Source organism: Peromyscus leucopus, chromosome 3 (genome assembly GCF_004664715.2).
Source record: "Peromyscus leucopus breed LL Stock chromosome 3, UCI_PerLeu_2.1, whole genome shotgun sequence".
Taxonomy (NCBI): domain Eukaryota; kingdom Metazoa; phylum Chordata; class Mammalia; order Rodentia; family Cricetidae; genus Peromyscus; species Peromyscus leucopus.
In genome coordinates this window covers 103,537,159-103,561,772 of record NC_051065.1, presented here as the reverse complement: position 1 = coordinate 103,561,772, position 24,614 = coordinate 103,537,159, and the positions used below count along the sequence as shown (strand labels likewise).

Here is a 24,614-nt window from a genome sequence, read left to right as displayed (position 1 = left end):
AAAAAGATTTGGAAATCAGGGAGAATCATAAAGTTGATGTAGAAAAAAATAAATAGGTGAAAATATTAAAACTGTTTAAAAAAAATAAAGAGAATGTGGCTAAGAGATGACTCAGCAGTTAGGAGCACTGGCTGCTCTTTCAAAGGACCTGGGTTTGGTTCCCAGCACCCACGTGGCAACTCACAGCCATCTGTAACTCCAGTCCCAGGGGATCTGAATTCCTCTGCTGGCTCTGTGAACACTGCATGCACATGGTACACAGACATGCATGCAGGCAAAACACCCACACACAGTAAAATAAATAACTCTTTTCAAAAATATAAGGAGTGAGGTCGGGGGACAATGACAGGTCGTATTACCAGGTTGGAACCAGTAAGTGGTTTGGTATCAGAGCAGACAGGATCTCAGTGGAACTGCGCAGAAGAACCAGAAATTGCGCCCTGACGGCGGCAGAGGTAGCAGTTTAAATCAGTAAGGAAACGATGAGCTGTTCAATTAGTGGCTGAGGGTAATTGGTGGGCCACTTGGAAAATAATAAAGCATACTTTGAACACTAAAATAAATTACAGATGGTTTGCATTTGTATAAACAACCCAGTGGTAGAAACACAGGTAAATATTTATATAATCTCAGGGAAGGGAAGGTCTCTAATTACAAGGTCAAGGTGTCTTCTGCATCAACAAAATGAAGACTCAAACCACAAATTATTTGTAGTATACATAACAGGATGCAGAATTGTTATTCTTAGTAGTTTAAAGAGAGCTTATTAAATAAACAAGAATGGGTGTGTCCATAGAAAAATAGGCAAAAGATAGAGCTGGCTAATTAAAGTCAAAAATGGAGAAGTTGAAAATCATATGAGAAAAAAAATCTTCATCCCAAGTCACAGAGATGGTGCTGCAAAGATTCCCACACAGACTCAGCCAAGGGGCCGGAGAGATGGCTCACTGGTTAAGAGCATGCATTGAGGATCTGAGTTCAGTTCCCAGGCGGGTCACAACTGCCTGTAACTCCAGCTCCATGCATCTGACATCCCCTTCTGGCCTCCAAGGGCACCCACATACATGTGCACAGACCCACACACAGATACACATATTTCGCTTTTTGTTTTGTTTTGTTTTGCTTTGCTTTGCTTTGCTTTGCTTTGTTTTGTTTTGTTTTGTTTTAAGAAATTGGCCAAAGGGTTCTGAAAGGTGACAGGCAACACTGACAGGAAGCTGGAGAAAGAACTTCATCCTTTGAGGTGGTCACTTACTACAGTGGATTCATTGTCACAGTGATTCTACTCCCAGAAAGATAACCATAGTGCACACAAACAAAAATGTATAGCAAATGCTGGGTGTTTGCCTTTAATCCTGGCACTTGGAGACAAAGGCAGATCATTAGGAGTTCCAGGCTGGTTGGTCTACACATGGCATTCCATGCCAGCAGGAACTACACAGTAAGACCCTCTCTAAAATGTGAGCGTGTGTGTGTGTGTGTGTGTGTGTGTGTGTGTGTGTGTGTGTGTGTGTACTTTGCAGGGTCCACAAGACCCAAGAAACAGGTATGCCAAGAGAGACATCAGCCACCGAAGCTCCTTTCTAACACTTGAGTTGGATGGAGCTTATCATGATTTCAATCTAAAACAGCCCTCACAGGCTCCTGCTTGGAGTGCCTGTTCCCTAGTTGGTGGCAGTAATTTGGGAAGCTGTGGAATCTTTGAGAGTTGCCTAGCTGGAGGAAGCAGGTCACTAAGGTAGCAAGCCTTGGCTGGTTTTGGAACAGCCCCTTCCTGGTTCTGGAGCTCTGTCTGCCTCCTGATCCACCACGATGTGAACAGACTGTGCCGCATGCTCCCACCGCCATGGTGGCTGAGACCGTGAGCCCCAATAAACCTTCCTCCTTTAAAGCGGGTTCGGGCAGGGTGTCAGCACAGTGACAAGGGACGTGAGTCGGCAATGCTGGCATTTCTATTAACTCACTGCCGGAGCCTCAACAGGCACAGAATCCAGTCAACCGTTATCTTCCTCGGTGTTAACTGTGAACCAGGGGCTTTCAAGTTACCTCAGCTTCTTCTCTGCACTTTTTCTCTTGAGTTTTCCGCTTTGAACTAAAATGTTGCCTTTGCACTTTCAAGTTGTTAACATGAAAAATAAGGGCGGGAGGTGCAGTTATAAGAACAGAAAGGAGACTTCCTCGGACACTCTCAGAAGACTCGGGTGGCTGTGGGCAGGGTCTGATGCCACTGAGTGACATGTAGACAAGGGTCATAGGAAGCAGGCCACTCTGTCCTCTGTTTCCTGTGCCTCTCCTCCCTGAAGGCCACCGCAGAACAAGCCAGGATGTTCACTGTGTCACCAACCAGGCTACAGAGGGTACCTATGCAGGACTGGCTGGGCACAGACTCTAGCCCTTCTCCTAATGCAGGAAGTATCTCATGAACAGAACCCTGAAGGACGGATCCACTCACGGGCAGGAGAAAACAATGACTTCCTGATTCAGAAGTCTGGGGAAAAGAAATTTAGGACATGTTAAGGTATTTCCTCTGATATTTGTCAGATATTGCCACCTTGACACCCGAGAACGAAGATGATCCTGGCTTCAAGGTCAGAAGCTGGCAGTATGGTTGTGGCATGTGACTTCCTGTCAGAAAGGATGGTGCTACTGGTAGTACATGATTATCTGGTCCATCTGTCCATCTGAGATGTGAACATGAAAAGCCACAGAAAGGAGTTGTTGAGGAACAAAGAGATTCAACTTGAAATCTTAGCCCAGCTTCTGCATTGTGGGCAAGGTATGGAGATGTCTTTCGATGAACAGGTCATGCCCCAGCCTTGTGGGCTGTGGAGATTTGGTGAGAAGAAATTGAAGGCCGTACATCCTTATGAGGGTTATTTTTGGTTACAGCAATCACAGCCTGCTGCCTTGAACCAAAGCAGGCTCATTGGAAGGCTTCAGGGAGCCACAGAATCAGCCAGAGAGCCGAGGAGCTATGCTTGGAAACACAAGCTGTGCTGTGATAATCCAGGTGGTTCCTGGAGCCAAGGTCAGGAACTGCAGATTCCATTCTAGAACAGCCCGTGCTTGACATGCCAACCTGCCAAGCACAGCGTCATCCACTGCGTGTCTTTCTTCTCAAGATCTGTAGTCCAGGGAGAGGGGGGCATCTGGCTACATGTAACCCGTGTAAACCTGTAGAGCAGGAAGTGATTCACTAGAGGAAAATCCAGGCTGAAGAGATAGTTCCTGGGATAAAAGGCTTGCTGCACATCCCTGAGATCCCCTGTACCCACATTAAAAAAAAATAGTAATAATAAAATAGCAGTGTGTAGCATCTTAGGTCTGTAATCCCAATGTTGGGGGGACAGGGAAGAGACAGGAAGATCCCTGGAGTCCATTGTCCAGCTAGCCAAGCTGGACCAGTGCTTCAGTGAGAGAGAGAGACCCTGTCTCAAAAAATAAGGTGGAGAGCAATAGCAGGAGACACCAACATCCGTCTATGGACTCCACATGCATGCACACATGTACACACACACACACACACACACACACACACACACACACACACACACACACGAGGATGAATTCACTGTTTGGAGCAGGCAAGATAAGGTTAGCACAAGGCCAGGAAAAGGCTAGTGCCCCTGAGTGTAATTTTGCTTTCACATTTTCTGTCAAGACAAAGGGTAAAGACATAGGAGTCTGTGCACGGGTCACAGTGAGAGACCACCCAAAGCCAGAAGAGAATTTGCTCATCAGGGGTCCAGACGAGCTCTGCCACAGTGCCCTAGGGAAACTCGCAAGAACTGCTCCATCTTCGCGGGTGATTTCCAAGAAGTGGCCACTATAAATGATTGCTCAGAGAGCTGGGAAAGACAAATCTGTTTCTGAGTTTAAATCCATAAAAATGCCTGAAGATTTTTTAACGTATAGATAAGAAAACTTGATATTCCCAAGAGACCCCAATACGTCCCAGCTTCAGTTTCTTGACTTTGGGTGGAAAGTTTTTCCACTGAAATAGGCAGTCTTTGTCTGAGACTCAGCCTGGCTTGGAAATGATTAGGAAGTTTCATGTCCCTGCTGTGGCTGGGACCTCTCAACGTTCTTCCTGTAAGAGCAAAGTTCTGGAGCGGGAGAGAGATGGCTCCGTGGGTAAGGGCCTGGTGGGCAATCAGGAGGCCCTGAGTCCAGAGCTGCTGCAGCCGCGTCAGAGCCAGGCTGAGCGATGCATGCCGTAACCAGTTCTGCAGGAAGGGCGGTGACAGGAAGGTCCTGGAGCTGAGTGACCCGCAGTTCGTCTGAAATGGTGAGCTCTTGAGGAACAGCACTCCTGGTTGTCCTCTGGCCTTCACACAGAAATGGACACATGTGCACATGAACCCCCACACACATGCACACTGTGGGTGTATACACTCACCCAAGCATACATACAAGACACAAGTGTGGCTAGAGATGGAATCACATAGGTGCCATGTTCTTCACAGCCTGTATTTTTTTTAAGATTTATATATTTATTTGTGTGTGTGTGTGTGTGTGTGTGTGTGTGTTTGCCACATGAGTGCAGGTGCCCTGGAGGCCAGAAGAGGGCATCAGATCCCCGACAGCTGGAGTCACATGTAGTTATGAGCTGTCGAACGTGGCTGCTGCAAGAACAGCAAGTGCCCTTAACAGCAGAGCCATGTCTCCAGCCCCTTGCCAAACATCTCTCACCCAAACATGTTCTGTCTTCTCTCAAAAATTACAGACCGTCCACATCCATGGATTTTTGCACCACAGATTCAGCCAACCTCCACTCAAAGATACCTGAGGGGAAAAAAATCCTGTGTGTCACTCCTTCCTAACGGATGTGACCGCAGCAATCCACCTGTGCCTCATTTCCGCTGCACTGGGCACTGTGAGTGGTCTGGGAGCAACCCAAGCATGCAAGAGGATGTCTGGGGGCTACAGTCCACTGCTGCAGAGTTCCTAAGGAACATGAGCATCACATGCATGCGTCTTACTGTTTCTAAGGCTCCTGAAACTGAAGGGGGAACAGCACCGATCTTCGAGCTTTCTCTTTCAGTGGTAAAAACCTGAGGGAGTTACATGGTTTTTCTTGTTCAGATTCAAATCCAGACTCACACAGCCCAGTCTTCTCTAACCCTACAGCCTGTGGCTAAAACGGTAAAAATAAAGCCAGGCTTTGTGCCCCAGTCCCGTGAAGCTTGAAGTTTCCATGCTTTTTCAAACTCTTAAAGTGATCGTCTTGTAAAATATAAAAAACTACCAAAAAATTACCCATAATCCCTTCCCAACATCTCGACACGCCCCTTGGAACGCCCAGAAGGGCGTTTGTCTCAGGCAGCTCCCCGACACCAGTGGTACAGCACACTCAAAAGGACAAAGCTCTCCCGCTACAGTAGTTGTTTCGTCTTGGTGAGACAGAGACAGGGACTTACTATGTATCCCAGGCTAGCCTCAAATTCTCGGCCTATCCTGCCTCAGCCTCCTGAGTGCTGGGGTCAGTTACACTTGCATCACCATGCCTGATCTTCCTCCTGTAGATTTTATTATCATAATTATTATTACATTTTATTTATTTTGTGTCTGTGTGTGTGTATATATATGTGCTGTGGGACGTGTGTGACGATCAGAGCTCATCTTGTCTCCTCCCACCATGCGGATCCTGGGGGTCGAACTCAGGTCACCAGTCTTGGTAACAAGTACCCTTACCCACTAAGCCATCTCGGCGGCTCCTACTCCTGTGTTTTTTAAGGCTTCCAAGCTTTGCCTCAAGTCCACCTCTTAGTACCTGGGTCTCCTCATAATCAGGCACATCATCCACCCTCGGAGACTTTGTGTTCAAATTGCATAAATAAGAAAGACATCTGTTGGAGGTTCTAAGGACAGAAGGTGTGGCTCCGTGGTAGAGCGTTTGCCTCAGATGCACAAGGCCTTGGGTACCATCCCCAAAAGTTCTGAGAACACAAAATGTTCTAGAAAGACAACCATCTCTGTAGTGTTTGTAACCCTTGATGCAGAGGGTTTGAAGGGATTAGGGTTCAAAGACTTAGCAGGAGGGAGCACTTTTTCCTCGGGGCTGAGCGAGGGTTTCCTGCCAGCCGCTCTACCTAACAATTTTGGTATTTATAAAGAGAATAGAGACTCGCAGAGCTGGCAAAGGCAGGTAGCCCTGGGCTCTAACGGGACTCTTCCTTCAACAAAGCTGGGCAGAATTCCCCGCCTGGCAGGGCTCATCTGTGGTTCCCAGAGCCCCTCCTATTCTGACTCTGAGAGCTCAGTACAGGTATACCCTTGTTGACTACATGAATGGAAATCGGAGGTGAAGTCTTTTCAGAACGCTGACTGACACCCAAAAACATGAAATAGGAATAAGGGGTTTTCTGCTTTAAAAATAGGAAAGAAAAGGTCCTTCAGTTTGAAATCAAATGATTAAAATGCTGAGGTGGGGGACATTTGGCATCTGTCTTCAAAGCAAAACCATGACCTACTTTTTTTTCCCCTTTAAAATTACCAAGACTTTGGTATAGACAAAAAGAAAAACCTGTAGGCTGATCCCAGGGTCTCATGGAGCAATAACATCTGTCCTCTGTCTTCCCTTTAGTCCATGATCTAGAATGCAGTTAGAAAGGGACTGACCTTCCCTTCTCCAAGGGACATAGCGTCCCCAGCAACACTCAGGGTGCAGTAGGCAGTCAGCTGAAATCTGCGTATTGTGACGTCTAGTGGGATACCCAGAGGCAGGTTCCATCCCACACTCCATGATAGCTCACTGACATTTTATTTCAGGTTCCTAAATTTTCATTGTTAATTAAAGCCATTTGCCTTGGGAATCTCAGCCCCTTTAATCCTAAAATGCTCCTGGAATGTCTTGGCAATCCTGGATCCCTTTATTCTCCGAACGAGTCGTCTGTGTGTGATGGTGTCCATTAAGGATTTCTCGGCCTGAAGTGACAGGTGTCAGAGGAAGAGCCAGAGTGGCCACTCCTAAGTTCAGGTCTTGGCTCTGCCGTTTATTGAGTGAGCAGCATTGATCCAATGTCACCACCCTGTTTAGCTCCCTCATGCGGCAGAAGGGGTGGTCATGGCCTCTCCCATCATGCCGAGTGTGATGTCTGTAGTTAGACAACCCACTAATGACTACTGTTACTAATATTAGCTATCTCCATCATAGTCCGGCCTCAGAAAATCCAACTGGGTTAAAACTGTAAGCTCAGGTATCTCAGCTACAACATGGTCCTGGCAAGGCATGTCTGTGCTCCAGCTGTCTTTTTGAGATAGAAAGAGGCTTCCAACTTGATGCCAACTCTGCCTCTGACTTTAAAGTAAGCACCGCAGGGAGCCCCTCCCAGGTGTGGTGTCGCCAGGGACGGTGACTCCTTGACTATGGGTCTGATTTCCTACGGCTGATGGTGCGCCCAAGAAGCCAGCATCTTTGTAGGACAGAAGAGGGCACTCACCTTTGAACTTGGTTCAGCCATATATCTCGGGGTCTGCCTGGAACTAGCAATGAGCAGGGGAAATCTAATTGGCCCAGCTGTTCCCTGCGGTGCCCCCAGGGTCTTACTTTAAGCTGCAGGAAGCATTCTGGTTCCACCCAAGCCCTGCCCTGAACCAGAAGCTCCAGGTCTCTTGGGCATGAGTGCCATGCTGCACAGATGTTGAGTGGTGGGCAGATCCCATGCCATGGATGTGGCCCCCAGCACACCCCAGGTACTCCTCAGTGAACTATTACTCATGCATCTAGAAATCTCTTTTGCACCTGTGTATGGTCGTGGCTGCTGCTCCCTTGGAGAATGAGAAATCACCATCTCACTTTCCTCCTCTTCTGAGCAGCAAAATTCCCTCTCCTTTCTCCTAAAAGTATCCCTTCTGCTAGGAGCTGCTTCTGTTAGCATGCCCTTCCCGGATGCTCACGGGGAATTGTTGATTTTGATCATACACCTCTCAGCGTTTGCCATCCCAGACTTGGGCAGCATCCTGACTTCCTACAGCTTTTCATTTGCTCCAAGTCAGAGAAAAACAAGCTAAGTGTTTAATGCTAGCATCTTCTGTCTGGAAGCTTATCTGAATGCTGGTTTCTGCATCTGGAAGACTCTAACCACAGGCTATAAAGTGGTACAAGTTCTGGCAAAATAATGAAGAGCCCCTTTCTCTTAAATGAGAGTCTAGGACCTGGCAGGTGCCCTAAAGTCAGTTTACAGACAGGGAACTGATGGATCCAAGCAGGGTTGAAATCACCAGCGCAGGAAAAGAATGCTGAAAGATCTAGAACATCTGTGTCCTGGGATTCAGTTATAGGAAGCACAGTTACCTTCACATTTACTTATTTATTTATCATATGGGTTTGTATGGGGGAGTGTGTACCACAGCACATGTGTGCAGGTCAGAGGACTCCCCTCTCATCATGTGGGTCCTGGGGATCCAACTCAGGTCTTTGGGTTTGGCAGCAAACACCTTTACAACTGAGCCACCTCACTGGTCCATTTTATCATTCAAGTCAAGGAGGTCTGTCAGTGCACGGAGAACCCGGGGCCCCCCTTTGTCAGTTGGCAGAGTCTGAGAAGAAGACACATTACCACCCTCAGCAACAGACGTGACACGATCGCTGCTTTTCCATCCTCTGATGACTGTTTTGGCTCCCTTGAGGCCTGCCTGCCATCTTGCAGGAGTGGCCCTCGCTGGCTGTCTTCCTGGAAAAGATGCTCCTCTGTCTGGTAAAGGTCGGTGGTATGGCCACACAGTGCCAATGGCACCCTTCCTCTTCAGGATCATTCGTGGAGTCCCACTGAGCTGGGCATGGTGACTCGTGGCCTATAATCCCAGCACTCAAAGGACTGAGGCAGGAGGATTGTCATGAGGTTGAAGTCAGCCTGGCTAGAGTGGGATCCTGTCTCCAAAGCAAAGGCTTGGTCTCACCCACCCCCAAGTGCTCATCAATGGGGACATGTAGTCAGGTCCAGGTGACCTGGGCCATTCACCCCTAACCCCAGTATGGCACTTCTTCCCTCTGGGGAAGACTTCTGCTGTTCCTTTACTTGTGGCCACATCATGTCCTGAACAAGGAGTTCCAGCCCTGTAGCCATGTCCGCTGTCCTGAACCCAGCCTCCCTGACCACAGGGCCTCCGGCCTGGCCTCAGGGTGAAATACTTGGTTAGCCCTGCAGGGGGCGCCCTTCTGGTGTCTGCTTTCCCCTGGCTGTGCAGGGAGCTGCTGGGGACTCTCATATTCATTCATCTTTCCTCCAGACATTCAAGAAGCAGTAGTCGGCTCTGCTATTGTTGCCTCTGACCGCTAGCCTTGGCCAGACGATCCTGCTGGATGTCAGGTTGAAACTGTCGGAAAGTTACTTTGGGCTACTAGAGGAAGTGATGAAAGAGCTATAAATGATGTCAGCTTCACAACTGGCAAACGCTACATCTGGGGGAAAATGAAGAGTCACAGTCGCATAAGCCCCCACCAGCCAGACACACAGGCCAATTAGGGCTGCTCCTCAAGACGACTCAGGGGTGTGGCTGCTGCAGCCCTGGAGGCTCCCCCTTCCCAACTCCCAAAGACACCGTGCAGATGGTGTCTGCCCAGACTTCTGAACCCCCTGTGGATTGAAGCAGGGATTTCCTCCTCCCCTGATTACTATTCCAGACTCTTTCTGTGAGCTGGGCCGGGCTCGAGGCCCTATTAGTGGGTCTGTGGTCTCTTTCCCAGCTTCCCCAGAGAACAGTGATATCTGCAAGATGAGCAGCCCGTCTCCAGGATGTAGGGGCTCTCATCAACTTCACGACAACAGGAACTGAGCAGCTTTGAAACTCCAGCTGCCCCAAGTGCCTGGTGCTGATCTGCTCCCCAATCAGAACATTTGCTTTTCCTATCAGCCCCAGAGCTAATCAGACATGTGCCTGCACGAGATGGCCCAGGGCAGGGGACTAGGCAAGGGACTGGGCCAGCCCTGCCCTGCCCTCCGTGTGCACTAGAGGGACAGCCCTCCTTTGGATGCTGGCCAGGGTAGCAGGAATCTTAAAGAGTCTTATTAATAAAATCAAACCTGAGCCAGGTATTGGGGTAAATGCTGGAAGATCAGAGAAGCAGAACAAGCCACAGCTAACCTCTCCTGGCCAACTTCTCAGCTGGTCTTGTTTCCTCAGACTGGAAGCTTCTATGTCCTCATCCCAATGGCTCTCAGCTGAACTGCTGATCAAAAGCCTGAAAGCTTAACCAGCCAAATGCTTAACCAGCCAAATGCTTCTAGTTTCTGGTCTTCATGCCTTATATACCTTTCTGCTTTCTACCACCACTCCCTGGGATTAAAGACTTGCTTTCTGGGATTAAAGGTGTGATGAGTCACCATGCCTGTCTGTATCCTTGAACACATGGATTTCTGCCTCTGGAATGCTAGGATTAAAGGTGTGTGCTACCACTGCCTATCCTTTATGTTTAATATTGTGGCTGTTCTGTCTCTGACCCCAGATAAGTTTATTAGCATGCACAATATTTGGGGGAATACAATACCACAGGCCAGTAGCCTTCACGCCACCTCTTCTACCTGAGTGTTCTTAAACTTTCCTTCTGTCTCTTGATATTTTATTGAGTTTTTGGAAAGAGAAGAGTAGGGAGGGGGTAAGGGGAAGAGGGGGGACAGGTATGATGGTACACACCTAGAATCCTAGCCCTCAACTAAAGTAGGAAGATTAATATGAAATTGGGTCCAGCCCGGGCTATATAACCCCTTCTTAAAAAGACAGAGAAAGAGCTGGAGGTGAGACTCAGTGGTTCAGATGCAGTACTGCTCTTCCAGAGAACTCAGGTTCTGTTGCTGGCACTTACAGTCATGTGCATAGCACACATATCTTTTCATTTAAAAGAGTAAAAAGAGAAAAAGAAGCTAAGAGACCCGTTCTTGGGGGAAGATAGTGGGAATTTGGGGTCTCCTCATAAACTTACTTTGATAAAACTAGAGGCAATGTCACCGCCCACCCAAAGGAGATGTACCCTGGCAGGCCCATCTTCGGTCAGTTGCCTGCCCTTAGCATCAATGAGTTAAGTACTTGGCATAGAGCGGAGTCCTCCCCAGCTTTCACCTTGAACATCAGTAGGAAGATGCTTGTCTGTGATCTGAGTGCACTCTGAGTGCTTGTCTGTGATCTGAGTGCACTCTCAGGTGTCCCTGGTGGCCACAAACACTTTTACAGGTCCCACACAAGGACAGTTTCCTAGTTGCAGTGTGCTTTGCACTTGAATTTTAGAACAGGAATGTAAGTTCACAAGTATGTCGGTGTGTGGTGTGTGTTTTTATGATTCTCAATGGGTTGAGAATTAAAGATGGGCGTTATTCTCTGAGGTGTTTTTTATTGTATATTGGTGGTTTCAGTGGACTATTTTTGTAACCCAGAAGTCTGCTAAGCTTCTGATAAAGTTTCAAGAGAGAGAAAATGTATCACTGTAATTTAAAAAAAGGATTGTTGTTGTTGTTTTAATAAACTACTGTTTAGTTGCTGTAACATGGACTTCATCCCTTCTGAGACCTTTGGCCTGAAGAGGACAGAGGGCATCAGAAAGGACTGGAAGCATGCGTTCTAAGCAGCAGGCAGGCAGATAGGTGGCCGTATGAAGGAAGGACCAGAAGTGGTCTGGGGCTGAAGCCAAATTGTAGTGATTGCTTGTTAATAAACGGTAAAGAAATCTTTTGGACTTCCTTGTTCACCCAGCACTTGGGAAGTGGAGGCAGGAAGATCAAGAGTTCAAGGCCAGCCCACTTACACAGTGAATTCAAGGCCAGCCTGGGCTACATGAGGCTCAAAAAAACAAAGAACCAAAAGTGTACACACGAAGCAGCAGGCTTCTCATTCTCACCCCATGCTCAGAGGGCAGAGATGGGTGTCGCCTGCCCTCACTGAGGCCGTTACATGGAGTTTCTTCGTGGTGCGGACTCCACGTGATGGCACAGGACAGGGGACACTGGCAGGCGCTTCTGCGGGATCTTTGGGACATTGTTGAGGATGCAGCTCACCATGTCTCCTTCAGAAACTCTCTGAACACGGAAGCAGGAGGCCTGAGCCCAGCCTGCGTGTGTGGCAGTATATCTCCACCCAATGAGCATCCTTGTTTATTCTGCCACAAGGCATACAGCGCTGCCCCAGCACCAGTACTGGGATCACAGTCCTTACTGAAAGGTCTTTTTGTGGAGTGCTGGGGCTCAGACTGGGGTCCTCGCGTTTGCACAGCAAACACTATCCTCTATCCCCAAAAGGTTTTTAGACAGCGGAATCCAACTGACCTCAAACTCAATATACTGATTAGGTTGGCCTTGAACTCCTGATGCTTCTGCCTCTGCCTTCTGAGTGTTGGGATTACTGGTGTGTGCTACCACCCCCAGCTGCAAACAAAATTTTATTAGGCTGTTTTTGTTTGTTTTTTTTTTTAAATTGATCTTCTTTGAAGAAAAAAAAATGGCTCTAACTAGCTGTCTCTGAATTCTACCAAAGCCTTTGGAGAAATTCTGTTATAATCTTAGAAAAATACCAAGACTTCTTGATGGGGATTCTGGGCCCTGGCTGGGCACTAGGAAGGGAGAGTTTTGCAGGGGGTGTTGGGCGGGGACAGAAGTCCCTCCTGGGTGCGAGCTGTGCTGGGTCTGACCCACGTCTCTTCTTCCCAGCAGACTCTCCCGTGGCCGCTGCTGTGGTGTCTCATTTCAACGACTGCCCGGATTCGCACACTCAGTTCTGCTTCCATGGAACCTGCAGGTTTTTGGTGCAGGAGGAGAAGCCAGCCTGTGTGTAAGTATCCCCTACTCTCCGGGGAGTGGTCAGGCACGCAGTTAAAAGTACATTTACCTCTATGAGGCTGGCTAGGGATCTGAGACCCAGAGGACTGGGCAAGCTGATGGATGAGAACCGCCGACCAAGTGCCCAGGGTGGAAGAGGAATCCCAGGATGCCGGCGCTGGGATCTGTTTTCAACAGCTAACTCTGTTGTTAGAATTTAGTTCTCTGCTTAGAGTTCCTGGGGGACAGGTGTTGACCTGGGTGCCTGAACCTCTATAAGGAAGTTTCCATACACCAGCTACTTAGTACCCAGCCTGTGAAATGGCTGAACGGGCATGCAAAGGGTCTGCACACATGTCACACCTTGGTGGCTCCCATGTCCCTGGAGCCTCACAAAGTACTGCCAAGTACCTACCACGACGGTGCTGAACCTCCTCAACACATTAGATATAAGCCAACAGCAAGGACTGGGGGTGATTCAGAGGGTAAGGCACTTACCACTTAAGCCTGATGACCTGAGTTCAGATCCCCAGAACCCACATAAAAAAACAGAGGCAGTAGGGTGTGTGTCTGACAGGGACCAACACTCAAGGTCATCCCCAGATCTCCACATGTGTGTCATGGTACACACACACACACACACACACACACACACACACACACACACGGAGCCATAGTAATTGCCACGGACAGTGGGGTTAGAGGAAAAAGACCCTGGAGGAAAGGCACTCGGCGGATGTGGAGCTGACCAGTGGACAAGCAGAAACGTGTCCAGACCCAGGGTTCCACGGGCTACTGCAGGTCAGAGCCCACAGCAGGAAGGCAAAAGATGCAGTCAGAGGCCAGGGCCCGTTAGGAGTGAGCCCTTACCCTCTGGGCGGCGGGAGCCATGTAAGCTCAGAAAGACATATTTGCAGGTGTTTATCTGTCTGGGTGACTGACAGGATGCTCATAGATGGGTCTGTCACAAAATTCACCTCAAGTCATCGAACTCTCCTATTTCTAAGAAAGGTCCAGGCATTTTCCTCTGGCATGTGAACCATCCTCCAGAGAAAGGTCAGGGTTGGTCCTATGGACTCTTTACAAGCCTTCTTCAGGGTCAAGGGCTGAGAATAGGACATTGAGAACCTGGCAAGCCAAGGCCATGGAAAACAGTGACCACCCCTTCTCAGCTTCCCTACTGGATCTTGGTGGCCCAGGGGCAGGATTCAGCCTGCAGACACGTTACTATGACAGGTGACACTGTGTGTTCTTCTCTGGTGGCTCTAAGTCCTTGTGTGCATCTTAGAAGTTGGACTTCACACTTCCCAGCAGGTGGTCAGCTTCTCTTGACTCAGCAGAAGACGCAATGCTGGCCTGACCTCCCGTGGGTCGACCCACACATCACCCAGCCATGGCTGTCCTCTGCGGCTCTCTGGTTCCCACCTTTCCTGAGTGTCCCTGACACCAAAGCAGAATGTTGGTGTCTGTCACCTGCCACCATCTCTGTTAGCTTATGGTCAACCCACTGGATCTCTCCAGCCATTCAATGGCCCCTGAGTATTGTGAGTGACTGACCTTTAATCCTCAGAATGTCCCTTTGGCAACAGAGACTGTGGGGGACATGAGGGCCGTTCCCTGCCCTCTGCACAACACTCTGGGGACACAGAGCTAGTGTGTCTGAACAAGGCAAGTTGTCAGGCCTGGAGACCTGGTGAGGTTTGCTTTCCTACCCCTTCTGGTGCATCAGCTCTAGGAGACAGGACCTCACCTTGCACCATTTTTACATTTATAGTAACTCGAAGAATGTTCTAGCTACCTAATTCCCACCAGACCAGAAACTCTGAGTCTCTACAGAGAACGCCAGAACATTCTGTCCCTGCTCTGAAGAACCTCCCAGCTTTGAGGAGCTGACACACTCAACATTCTGGTCAATAAAAAATGACATACCTTGAGGTAGTGCCCCATCTGTCAGGACCTCGTAAAGAAACCCCAGCAAGCTGAGGATGTAGTACAGAGGTGGTACTGCTTCTTAGCAGGCTCTCCCAGAAGAACAAAGCCATTAGGTTTTCAGAAAATCTAAAGTGACATTTCATACTCGAAAACTAGAGAATGAAAAAAAAAAATACCACGAGTCAGACATTGTGAAAATTATTCTCCAACGTGTTTGCTTCGGATGAACGGCCGGAAGATATGCAGAAACAGAAAACTGTGGAGATGTAAGGCCAGGGGCCACCTGCCCTTTTGCCAAGGTGGCGTGGGCAGGTGGTGGGTCTGCTGCCTTAAGGTGGCAGAATCCACACAGGTGACAGTGTGAGGAACCACAGGAGACTGAAGTTTCCCACCTGCCCTGAATGTTCCTGGTGACTGACAAAGACCCCAGAGAAACACAGCTCCGTCAGTCAAAGAAAACATACCCCATCTCTCTGCCCTCCCTGGCCACTCTGGCCACAGTGCACAGCAGTGAGTCTGAATTGTCAAACACCTAGAGAGAGTGGCCCCCAGGTGGCATTCCAGCACAGGCAGACAACCCTGCAGCCACAAGAGATCAGATCCAGGCGGGGGACTTGCTCTTGGCATGGGAGCCCCCTCAGGCAGCTCCATTGTTAGCCTCTGAACACCAGGGAGGGGTGGGTAGCATGACATCACCCCCACAACCGGACTGGAGAAAACTATGCCTTGGGTTTAGTCTCTCCCCACCTCCACCCAAAGCAGACAGTAAGGGTCGCTCTGGATCTGGGGGTCAGATAGACCTGAGTTCAAACCCAGATGAGTGTCCCATACAAGTGGCCTGGCCTCATTTAACCTCAGACTCCCCTCAAGGATCAATACTTCAAAAATGCATAGGACTCGGGCAATTCCTGCTGTGCCCCTGGACACATGCAGCTGTTCACCTTTATTGATTTAATTAAATAGGGTTTAGTTTTCTGGTCTATGGCCGCCTTTGGAGCTCTGAACACCTGGAGGTGGGCAGGAGGTGAATTCTGTAGTCACCACTGAAAAACTCTAGGAGACTGCCCGGGCGCTGCTCCCAGCACAGCATGAGCAGACAAGGTTTGCCAGAGAGATTTGCGCAGGCATCACCTTCCCCCTGGCTCGGGGACAGCGAAGGCGTCCCAAGAGACCCTTGACTCTGAGCTGAAGAGGAAGAAGCCCTGACCTCCCAGCCCCATGGAAGAAAGAGCAGGACCAGGTGAACCCAGGCCTTTTTGTTGTTGGGGATGGAACCCAGGGCCCCACACACGCTAAGCAAGAACTCTGCCACTGAACCACACCCAGCCCTGAATCCATTTCTCCAGAGAGCAAGAAAAGGTGAACTCAGTCCTCCTTCCACCAGTCCTAGGGAATCCACTCCCAGCTCAGCCCTGTGGGTGGTGCAGAGTAAGTACACGCTGATACAAAGTGTGTTCAGAGACAGTTTCACCCTGGTTCTCAACCCTCAGGCTCCAATGCCTGCCTTGAGACCGGTGCTGAAGGACTCAGAGAGTCACCAGGGTAGCGGCTGCCCGCCAAAGAGCACATCACAGCATATAGAGACCATGTGGCTAAAGAGACCTAAAAATGTCCCCTTTGTGTGTGTGTGCGTGCGTGCGTGCGTGCATGCGTGCGTGCGTGCGTGCGTGCGTGTGTGTGTGTGTGTGTGTGTGTGTGTGTGTGTGTGTGTGTGTGGCACGCACATGTATAGGCAAGGCAGGTTCAAGTTCATGTGCGCATGTGTGTATGGAAGTCAAAGGTCAACCTCAGCATTGTTCTCCAGATTCTGCCCACCTTGGTGGGTTGGGATTTTTGTTGTTATTAAAGATTATTCTTATGTATGAGTGTGTGTGTGTGTGTGTGTGTGTGTGTGTGTGTGTGTGTGTGTGTGCCTTGTGTGCTTTGTGTGCCTTGTGTGTTATGGATGCTCTCAAAGGTGTTGAATCCCCTGGAGCTGGAGTTACAGGCCGTTGTGAGGAGCTGTGTAGGTGCTGGGAAACGAACTCGGGTCCTCTGGAAGAGCGGCAAGTGCCCTTAACAACTGAACCATCTCTCTATCCCTACCATGTTTGCTGAGACAAGGTCACTCACTGGCCTTGTAATTGGACAAGTTGTTTAGACAAGTCCAGGGAGGCGCCTGTCTATGCCTTCCCAACACTGGGATCACAAGCATACTCAAGGCCCAGCTTCATGTGAGTTCTGGGGGCCCAAACACGGATCCTCCTGACTGCATAGCAAGAACTTTACCGCCTAAGCCACCTCTCCAACCCCCACTTTATTTTTTGAGACAGAGTCTCTCCCTGGCCTGGAGCTCACTCAAGTAGGTTAAGGCAGCTGGACACTGAGCCCAGGAATCTGCCCGTGTGCTGGGATTACAAGCCCTCCCCTTGATTGGGGGGATCGAACTCAGGTCCTCAAACTGCAAGGCAAGCCCCTTCCAACCGAGACAACTCCACACCCCATTCCCTGCTATTTGATTCCATCTTTAACAGAGATAGCCTGCCTTTGGGTCTGGCGCCGCTTACCGCGATGCACAAGGCTCCTTTAGTGCTCTAACTGGGAGGCGGGTCTCACCTGCGCTTCATTTTCAAGATGCGGAGTGTGTGGTAAAGAGCAGTTATTGGCTCCAGGTCACACAGACAGGAAGTGAAGAAGGGCTTTGAATCCAGGCCAAGCTGGCTACAGAGCCTGTGCCAAATCGAGCTCCTGTCCTGAGGATGTAATCTGAAATACAAACAAAGTATCTTTGAGTACAGAGATAACGTCCAGCCTTGGTTACATATCACACCAGGCACCGTCTGGGTGGAAAGAATTTGGCAAAACTAAGGTGCAAGTATTTCTGTGCTCCATTTGAAGTGGCTTTGCGAAGGATTTTTGTTTTGTTTTGTTTTGTTTTCTTTCCTGTGCTGCTGGGAATCGAACCCAGGTCTTTGTGCACGCTAGGCAAGCACTCTTGCTCTGAGCGACATCCTCAGCCTGGTAGAACTCGAGATTCATGTTTGTGGTTTCTTTTCTTATCAAGTTTGTTATTATTGTCATTTGTTTGTTTTTCTTTCTCTCTCTTCCCCCCTCTCTTTTACTATTTTACAGTTTCACACATTTATGTAATGAATTTTAGTCATTTACACACACACACACACACACACACACACACACACACACACACACACACTACTGGTGCCATGGCAGTAGTATGAACTTTTCTATGTTTATTATATTTTCTATACTTCCCAATGAGCTTAAAGCATTCCTTTTCTAGTTGGGGAAACTTTTCCTTAAAGAAAACCTTAACATTTGACGGCTGTGGTTTTCATATTTCATAACATTTTCCAAGAGCGCTACGAGCCAGGCATGGTAGGAACTTAGGGTGGCCCAAAAGCTATCCTTGAAGGAGAAAGAGAGATGTCATCGACGGTTAAAACAGAGGGGCCTGCAGCCACGGCACTGCTTTTAGGGAAGGCTCCACGGCAGCTGCCAGCCTTACCCACCAGCAGGCACAGCCCAGCTCCCCGACCCCGGAGGCACAGGAGAGTGTGGGCAGCCAACGCTTATCTGCAGCCCTGGAGTCCTGCAGCCCAACCAGCCACCAGCTCTCCTCTTCCTTTCTTTGTTCTTATTGTGGGGAAGCAACCTGAAAAGGGTCTGAATTACAGAAGCCAGAGAGCAGTGCAGACGTGTGTGTCTGACAAGCAACCAGCTCGGGCCCGGCAGACCTGCCCTGCGTGTGTAAATGGTCCCATGAGGAAGGCGCCAGTCTCACAACTCTTTCCCCCTTTGTAAAAAGCTTATGTCTTCCAGATTCTTTTCATAAAGGGAGGTGCGGCCCCTCTCTGTCCCTGCTGTCCAGTGCCTGGCACAGGGGTGTACTTTCCGCTATCACTCTGGGACAGTGCTGAAGGAAGGTGGGGAGGAGGAAGGTAGGTAGAGGAAGGACCAAGGCATTTTTAACTTGGTTCTAGATTCCAGGCCCGTCCTACCTCTGTGCTTCTCGGGCCTGTATGCATGCTGCAGTCACCCAGGTGGCCAGACTGAGGGTATGGCCTCAGACCAAGCAGTTTCTAGAACGCCCAGGTGATTCTGCTGGGCCTGCCAGAGGTAGAGGCAGCAGCAGAGTGAGGGTGTGACTCATCTGTGGCCAGGTGAGGTGACACTCTTCCCTCCTTGTGTGACTTGTGCTTAAAATAATCGGCATAATTAAGTCTAATATTAGAAGACTAGGAATTAAAGAGGAGACAAGATGTCAGTGTGGGTCTTTTTTCCCCACTCATAAAGAACTACTGAGACGCAGGGCATTTTGTAGGTCAAAGCCTGCCCTGCAGGAGCGAGAGGCTGGGGAAAGAGGGTGGGCACACGTGGGTTCAGGTATTCAAAGATGGACAGGGTCTGGGAAGCCCTGAGTGAGGCACAGGGCAATGGGCAGGCTGGTGAGGGGGTGAATGAGTGAGTGTAGAAAGCACGTGGCTTTTGGAGAATGTGGTCTGTGGAATGCAGAGTGGGGTGAGTAAGGGACTGGATTACCTGAGGTGTCCAGGCACCCATGTGTGGCCACCTGTGCCTACATCTACCCCTGGGCTAGCAGGGACCGTGTGGGCCACCTGACCTGGCAGGATGTTGTAGGGAGGGGTAGATTAAGACCCTGCATGGAAGAGATGTCAACATCACAGAAAGGGTACCTCTAACTCAGGTGGACTCTGGAAAGTAGGGACATCAGCAGAGTTAGAACTTGAGAATGGGCTGAGAGAACCTGTTCAATGTTGTCTAGACATGGATAACTCAGACTGTGTGTGGCCCAAGCCAACAGCTGATCACCAACCAGCTGGGGGGTGGAGGGAATCTGTTCTGTTCACTATTGTTTTCCCCCATCTGCCACCAGGGGAAAGGCCAGGGGCTACCAGGCAAGCTGTGTCTCCTCTCTGCCTCCCCCCCAGGTTTTCTTTTTTTTTTTTTTTTTTTTCTTTTTGAATTAGACAAAATCCTATCTCCATCCCACTGCACTGAGCCATGAGGGTCAGTGTACACAGCCTGTCTATCTAGGTCCTTAGGGCGTCCTTTTATTTCCCTGTTTGCCCTGCCTAGCTTTTTTATTTATCAAGGATACAAGCCCTTTACACCACACACAACTTAAACTCCAGTCTTTTCCACTTTTCAACATAAGATGCTAAACCTGGCTCCTTCTCCTGGAAAAGGAGAAGGAGCCAGACCCCAGTCTTGGACTTGGTGCAAATGCCCTTCAAGTCCCCAGAACAGGTGCAGGGAAAGGGTGGCTTGACTTTTTCACGACAAGATTAAATGAGGAAACACACCACACATAAAAAAAAAAGCCCCAACCAAAGAACAAGTAGACAAGCCTGGCGGTACACCTCTGTCTTCCAGGCATTCCGAAGCTGAGGCAGGAGGATCACCAGTTTGAGCTAGCCAAGGCCACATAGCCAGACCTTGTCTCAAAACAATAAACTCAAGTATGTGAGCTTCAACTAATAGCCACCTCTGGGTGAGTCAGCAAAGGGTGCGGACCCTGTATCCCAGGCTAGAGCTGCTACAGAAATGTTCAGCATCTCCTGGCTGCCATTAGCCTTAAATCCTTACAACACCTGTCCCTTCACCATCCAAATGCTGATGTTTAGCCCTCGAAAAAAAGCCTTGATCTGAGAAAACATGCTTTTCTGAGAGCTGGGCCTGACAACTGAGGAGACAGGACTCAGGGGTCCCACCCGGAATGACTCTGGAGCCAGCCTGGCACAGTGGCCGGTGCCCCAGGGAGGCCATGGAGCCCAGGATCCTTTCTATGTTCTTTGTTCTTTAAAGCCCTTTTAAAGCCAGAGAGGGTTGGAACTCAATATTTACATTGAGGATTTTTAAAAGGGACCAGGGTGTCACCTCATTCACTTTCTGTTAACAAGAGTCACATGCTTGGAGGAATGCCAGGAAAGCAAGTGGCCCATGTCTCCTTATGGTCGGCCCATCCTGCAGCCCTGTTCAGTGAGCAACCTGTGCACACAGGAGGCTGCTGTGACAGGATGGAGCCAGAGAAGCTGGGGATGCAGCAAGAGCAGTGATGAATGTGCTGGCACGCACCAGCACGCACCAGCACGCACGTCCGCACTTGACCTCCTTACACCTTTCCTCACGGTGCAGAGGTCAGGCGCGTTTCATTGGATGCCGACACACAGGATTTCACAGGAGTCTGGAGGCTTCTCCAGCCCTGATGCAACCAGGTGACAGTGGCAGGCCCTCATCCCTTCCTGGAGGGACCAGGCCATGCACTGAGCCACCCAGGAATTAATCCTTGGGGCTAATTAAACTTGATGAAGAAGACAGGAAAGCCAAGCTCAGACTATGCATCTAGTGTGTTTTCTTTCATTCAAAATTCTAAATAAGCAAATTTGGTTTTAAAATAACCTGGATTTGGGCTAGGCATGATGACACACGCCTTTAATCCCAGCACCCGGGAGGCAGAGGCAGGTGGAGCTCTGTGAGTTTGAAGCCAACCTGGTCTACGGAGTGAGTTCTGGGACAGCCAAGACTACATAGAGAGACCCTGTCTCAAGCAAACACACAAAAAACACCTACATTTGGAACTGAGGAAACAACTCAGTTGGTAAAATGCTTGCCACAAGGCTATGAAGACCTGACTGCAGATTGCCAGCACCCATGGGGGGGTGGGGAACAAAACTGGTGCAGCAACCTATATAACCCCATAGCTGAGGAGACAGAGATGAGGGATCCTTGGAACTTGGCAGCCGGCCAGCCTTGCCATATAGGTGAAGTCCAGATACAGTAAGAGACACAGTCTCCAAAATAAGGCAGAGGGTGATAGAGAAAGACACCCAACATTGACTTCTGGCCTCCACAGACATGCACACACCCATGCACCTGCACCAGCATGCACACAAGCACGAACAGGCACGCACAGAGTTTCATCACCTATCAAAATGAAGCTCTTGCCCTCAACGCTGCCATTAGCACTCAAGAGTTGGCGTAAGGACAGTGATCACAAGTGCACCCTCGGTGAAGAGGGCATCCGTTTCTCCTCCCCTCAGCAAGCAGCACCGAGGAAAAGGGGGACTCACTGCCTCGCACCTGTGTCTCCAGTCACAGAGGATGCAGCGGCCCTTGGGGGCTTGTCCAACAGGCCCCAGATCCTTCCAGCTCAGCTTGGGTGAACGAGCCCCTTCTGTCAGAAGCAGGCTAACATTCTGTTCTCCCACAGCTGCCACTCTGGGTACGTGGGTGCCCGCTGCGAGCATGCAGACCTCCTGGCCGTGGTGGCTGCCAGCCAGAAGAAGCAGGCCATCACTGCCTTGGTGGTGGTCTCCATTGTGGCCCTGGCTGTCCTGATTATCACCTGTGTGCTGATCCAGTGAGTATTTGCCAGCCCTGAACTCAGATCCCCCACCCGTCTGCCTTGCCAGGAGCATCTGGAGTATGGCCACATGAAAGGGCCACCAGCTCATTGTTGTGACAGGAGAGTGACATCCGCTGATCTAAGAGGGTGGTTAATGTCTCTCCACATGGTGTCGGGCAATGTGTGCAAACACCTGGAGCATGGGTGATTGCCAGCAGTGGTGCTGGGCTCTTCTAGAAGTCATGTCAAATCTAAGACATGCTCCACTACTGCCTTTGAACCCAGAAAACTTATGAGCTGGGCAGAGGCTCCAGAAAGAGCTGGAAACAGCCCCCAATGCCCTTGGTCCACAGCAAAAGTGCTTCCTCCCCGCAGAAAGCATTTGACAAATTCTAAAGTTACATCAGAGGCTCCCGATGCGGTTAGTGTACACTGGTGTCGTCACCCTCAATGGCCTCCCTCTTTCTCCACCACCACCCTCTCATCCTCTAAACTGCATCCTCCAGGAAGCTGTGCTGAGCCCCAGGTCAAGGGAGACTACAGGAGTGTCTTATCCTATTAGCTTGCCCATAGCTGCCCACTGGCCTGGCCAGTACAGCCAGAGCCCTAGATACACAGTGCTGTATTCCCAGCAGTGGACATCAAGCCAGACTTATATCCCTGGAATGGTTTAGTGCATGGCAAAGAGCTCAGAGGATTCCTACATAGTTTGAATTGGCACAGGGCGTTTTTCAGTGGAAGGCAGCCTGTCAGCACAGTTCAGGTTGACCCAAGGCTGGGGTTGCAGAGGGCACAATGGCTATTTTGATGAGGCTGGGTATGAAAGCCGTGCCAGGCTTCGGTCCTCCAAGGCTGGCCAGGTGGCGCACAGACCAATAAGAGACACTGTCGTGGAGTGTTGCTGCTGTTAGGACATCGGAGGCACAAGTCCAGTGACACTCGGGGACTTGGGCACCTCCGAGAGCATCATGGCCTCCAGCCCCAGGGTCTGCTGGTCCTAGTCCTCACGTCTGTTCTAAGGCCATTGCTACACTGGCAGAACGTCTCAGTTGGCCCTTTATGGAGACAGCAAGCAGCCAGGTGGCTGGCCTGTCCCCTCGGCCAGCTGGGGAGTCTGGAGCCAGGTGACCCAGGGAGTCTGAAGCTACAGCAACAGTGCTGACACTCTGCAGCAGCCAACAGGTTCTCTGAGGCTGCTCGGTGACCGTCCAGGTCCTCGGGGTCCTGAGGTGGCGGGTGGTCTGAAAGGCTGAGTGGGCACCCCGGGCTGCCCAAGCGGGGCTCTCCTGCCAGGCAGGGGCAGCTCAGCCTGTCCCTTCTGTCACCAGCTGCTGCCACGTCCGCAAACACTGTGAGTGGTGCCGTGCCCTCGTCTGCAGACACGAGAAGCCCAGCGCCCTCCTGAAGGGAAGGACTGCTTGCTGCCACTCTGAGACAGGTACAGGGCGGCTTCCCGGGGAGATACTGGCGGGTGGAGGAAACGGCCACCCTTTTCCAAGTTGGCACAGAGGTGCTGAGACAAAACAGGAGGGAAGCGCGGGCCTGTTTTCCCACACCACTCCTGACAGGGGAACTGGCCACGGGTCTGGCTGAACCGCAACCCTCCTGACAGACGTATCTCCCCCGACCTCCTCGCCGCGCTAACTCACCGTTCTCTGTCACAAAACCCCACCCCCCTCTACTGTAATTCATGTGTTGTCTGTCACTGAAAGCCTAGTCCCAGAAGTTGATGCCCCTGAAGCTGGCCTAGAACTGGGCCTGGCTGCTGAGAGAAGCCAGTGGCGTTGGATAATGTTGCCTCAAAGCCTCTGTTCCAAGCTTGTCTCGCCAGCATGGCTCGGGCCCACGTTGTTCACCCTATTTTTCTTTTCTGCCAGTGGTCTGAAGATCCCAGGGGAGGAATTCGGCCAGGTGGCCTATGGCAGCCCACCGATGGAAAAGCTTCTTGGGACACCACCACCAGCCGTGCCCAGGCACCTGGGACGTGCTGGCAGACCTTCCCCTCAGCGCACAATCGCCTGTGCGGCCTTCTGGCCTCTGCGGGCCTTCAAAACTGTGTGATAACTCTGCCTGCTGGGTTTCCTCAGCGCACCCTAGAGAAGAGGCCAGTAGACCATGTTTTCAGACAAGTTGAACAAGAACCTCAAAGAGCTGGCCTCCTTGCTAACCCACACCAGGCATGTGCTTGGGTTGGACTCCAGGCTGTTTCTTCTCAATGGGCCATCTGGTCCCAGCAGAGACTCCATGGTTGGTGTACACAATGGACAAGGGAAAAACGTTTCTTGTTGTATGAAGACAGTGTGGCCTCCTATGTATGAGCCTTGACATCTTCTCAAGCTGTTGCCAGGATGTGTGTCTTATTTATTAGATGGATAACGACGGTCTTATTGGTAATCTCGTAAGTCAATGTCAGGCATCCACATTAATGATCCATAAGTGGCTGGCTGTGAAGTTACACCAGGTACAGATGTCCAGCCACTTTGATAAAGCAGGACCGCAGGGAGAGCGGGCTCCTGGGGGCTGTAGAGACAGCCTTCAAAAGTGCATTCTGATGGGAGCAAATCTGCTATTTG

General features: G+C 50.2%; 1 protein-coding gene across 2 annotated transcripts in view; it reads left to right on the top strand.

The window, feature by feature from the left end:
- Tgfa (transforming growth factor alpha) overlaps positions 1-24,377 on the top strand; it is an 85,774-nt gene extending 61,397 nt beyond the window's left edge. Inside the window, exons 3-6 of one of the 2 annotated variants that reach the window (XM_028854033.2) lie at positions 12,639-12,756; positions 21,907-22,056; positions 23,370-23,479; positions 23,919-24,377. In XM_028854033.2, the coding sequence (XP_028709866.1) occupies positions 12,639-12,756; positions 21,907-22,056; positions 23,370-23,479; positions 23,919-23,926 (386 nt within the window). In that variant the 3' untranslated portion in view covers positions 23,927-24,377. Of the gene's footprint in view, positions 1-12,635; positions 12,757-21,906; positions 22,057-23,369; positions 23,480-23,918 lie in introns of both variants that reach the window. The other variant, XM_028854026.2, reaches the window with a different exon arrangement.
- Positions 24,378-24,614: the final 237 nt, after the last annotated feature.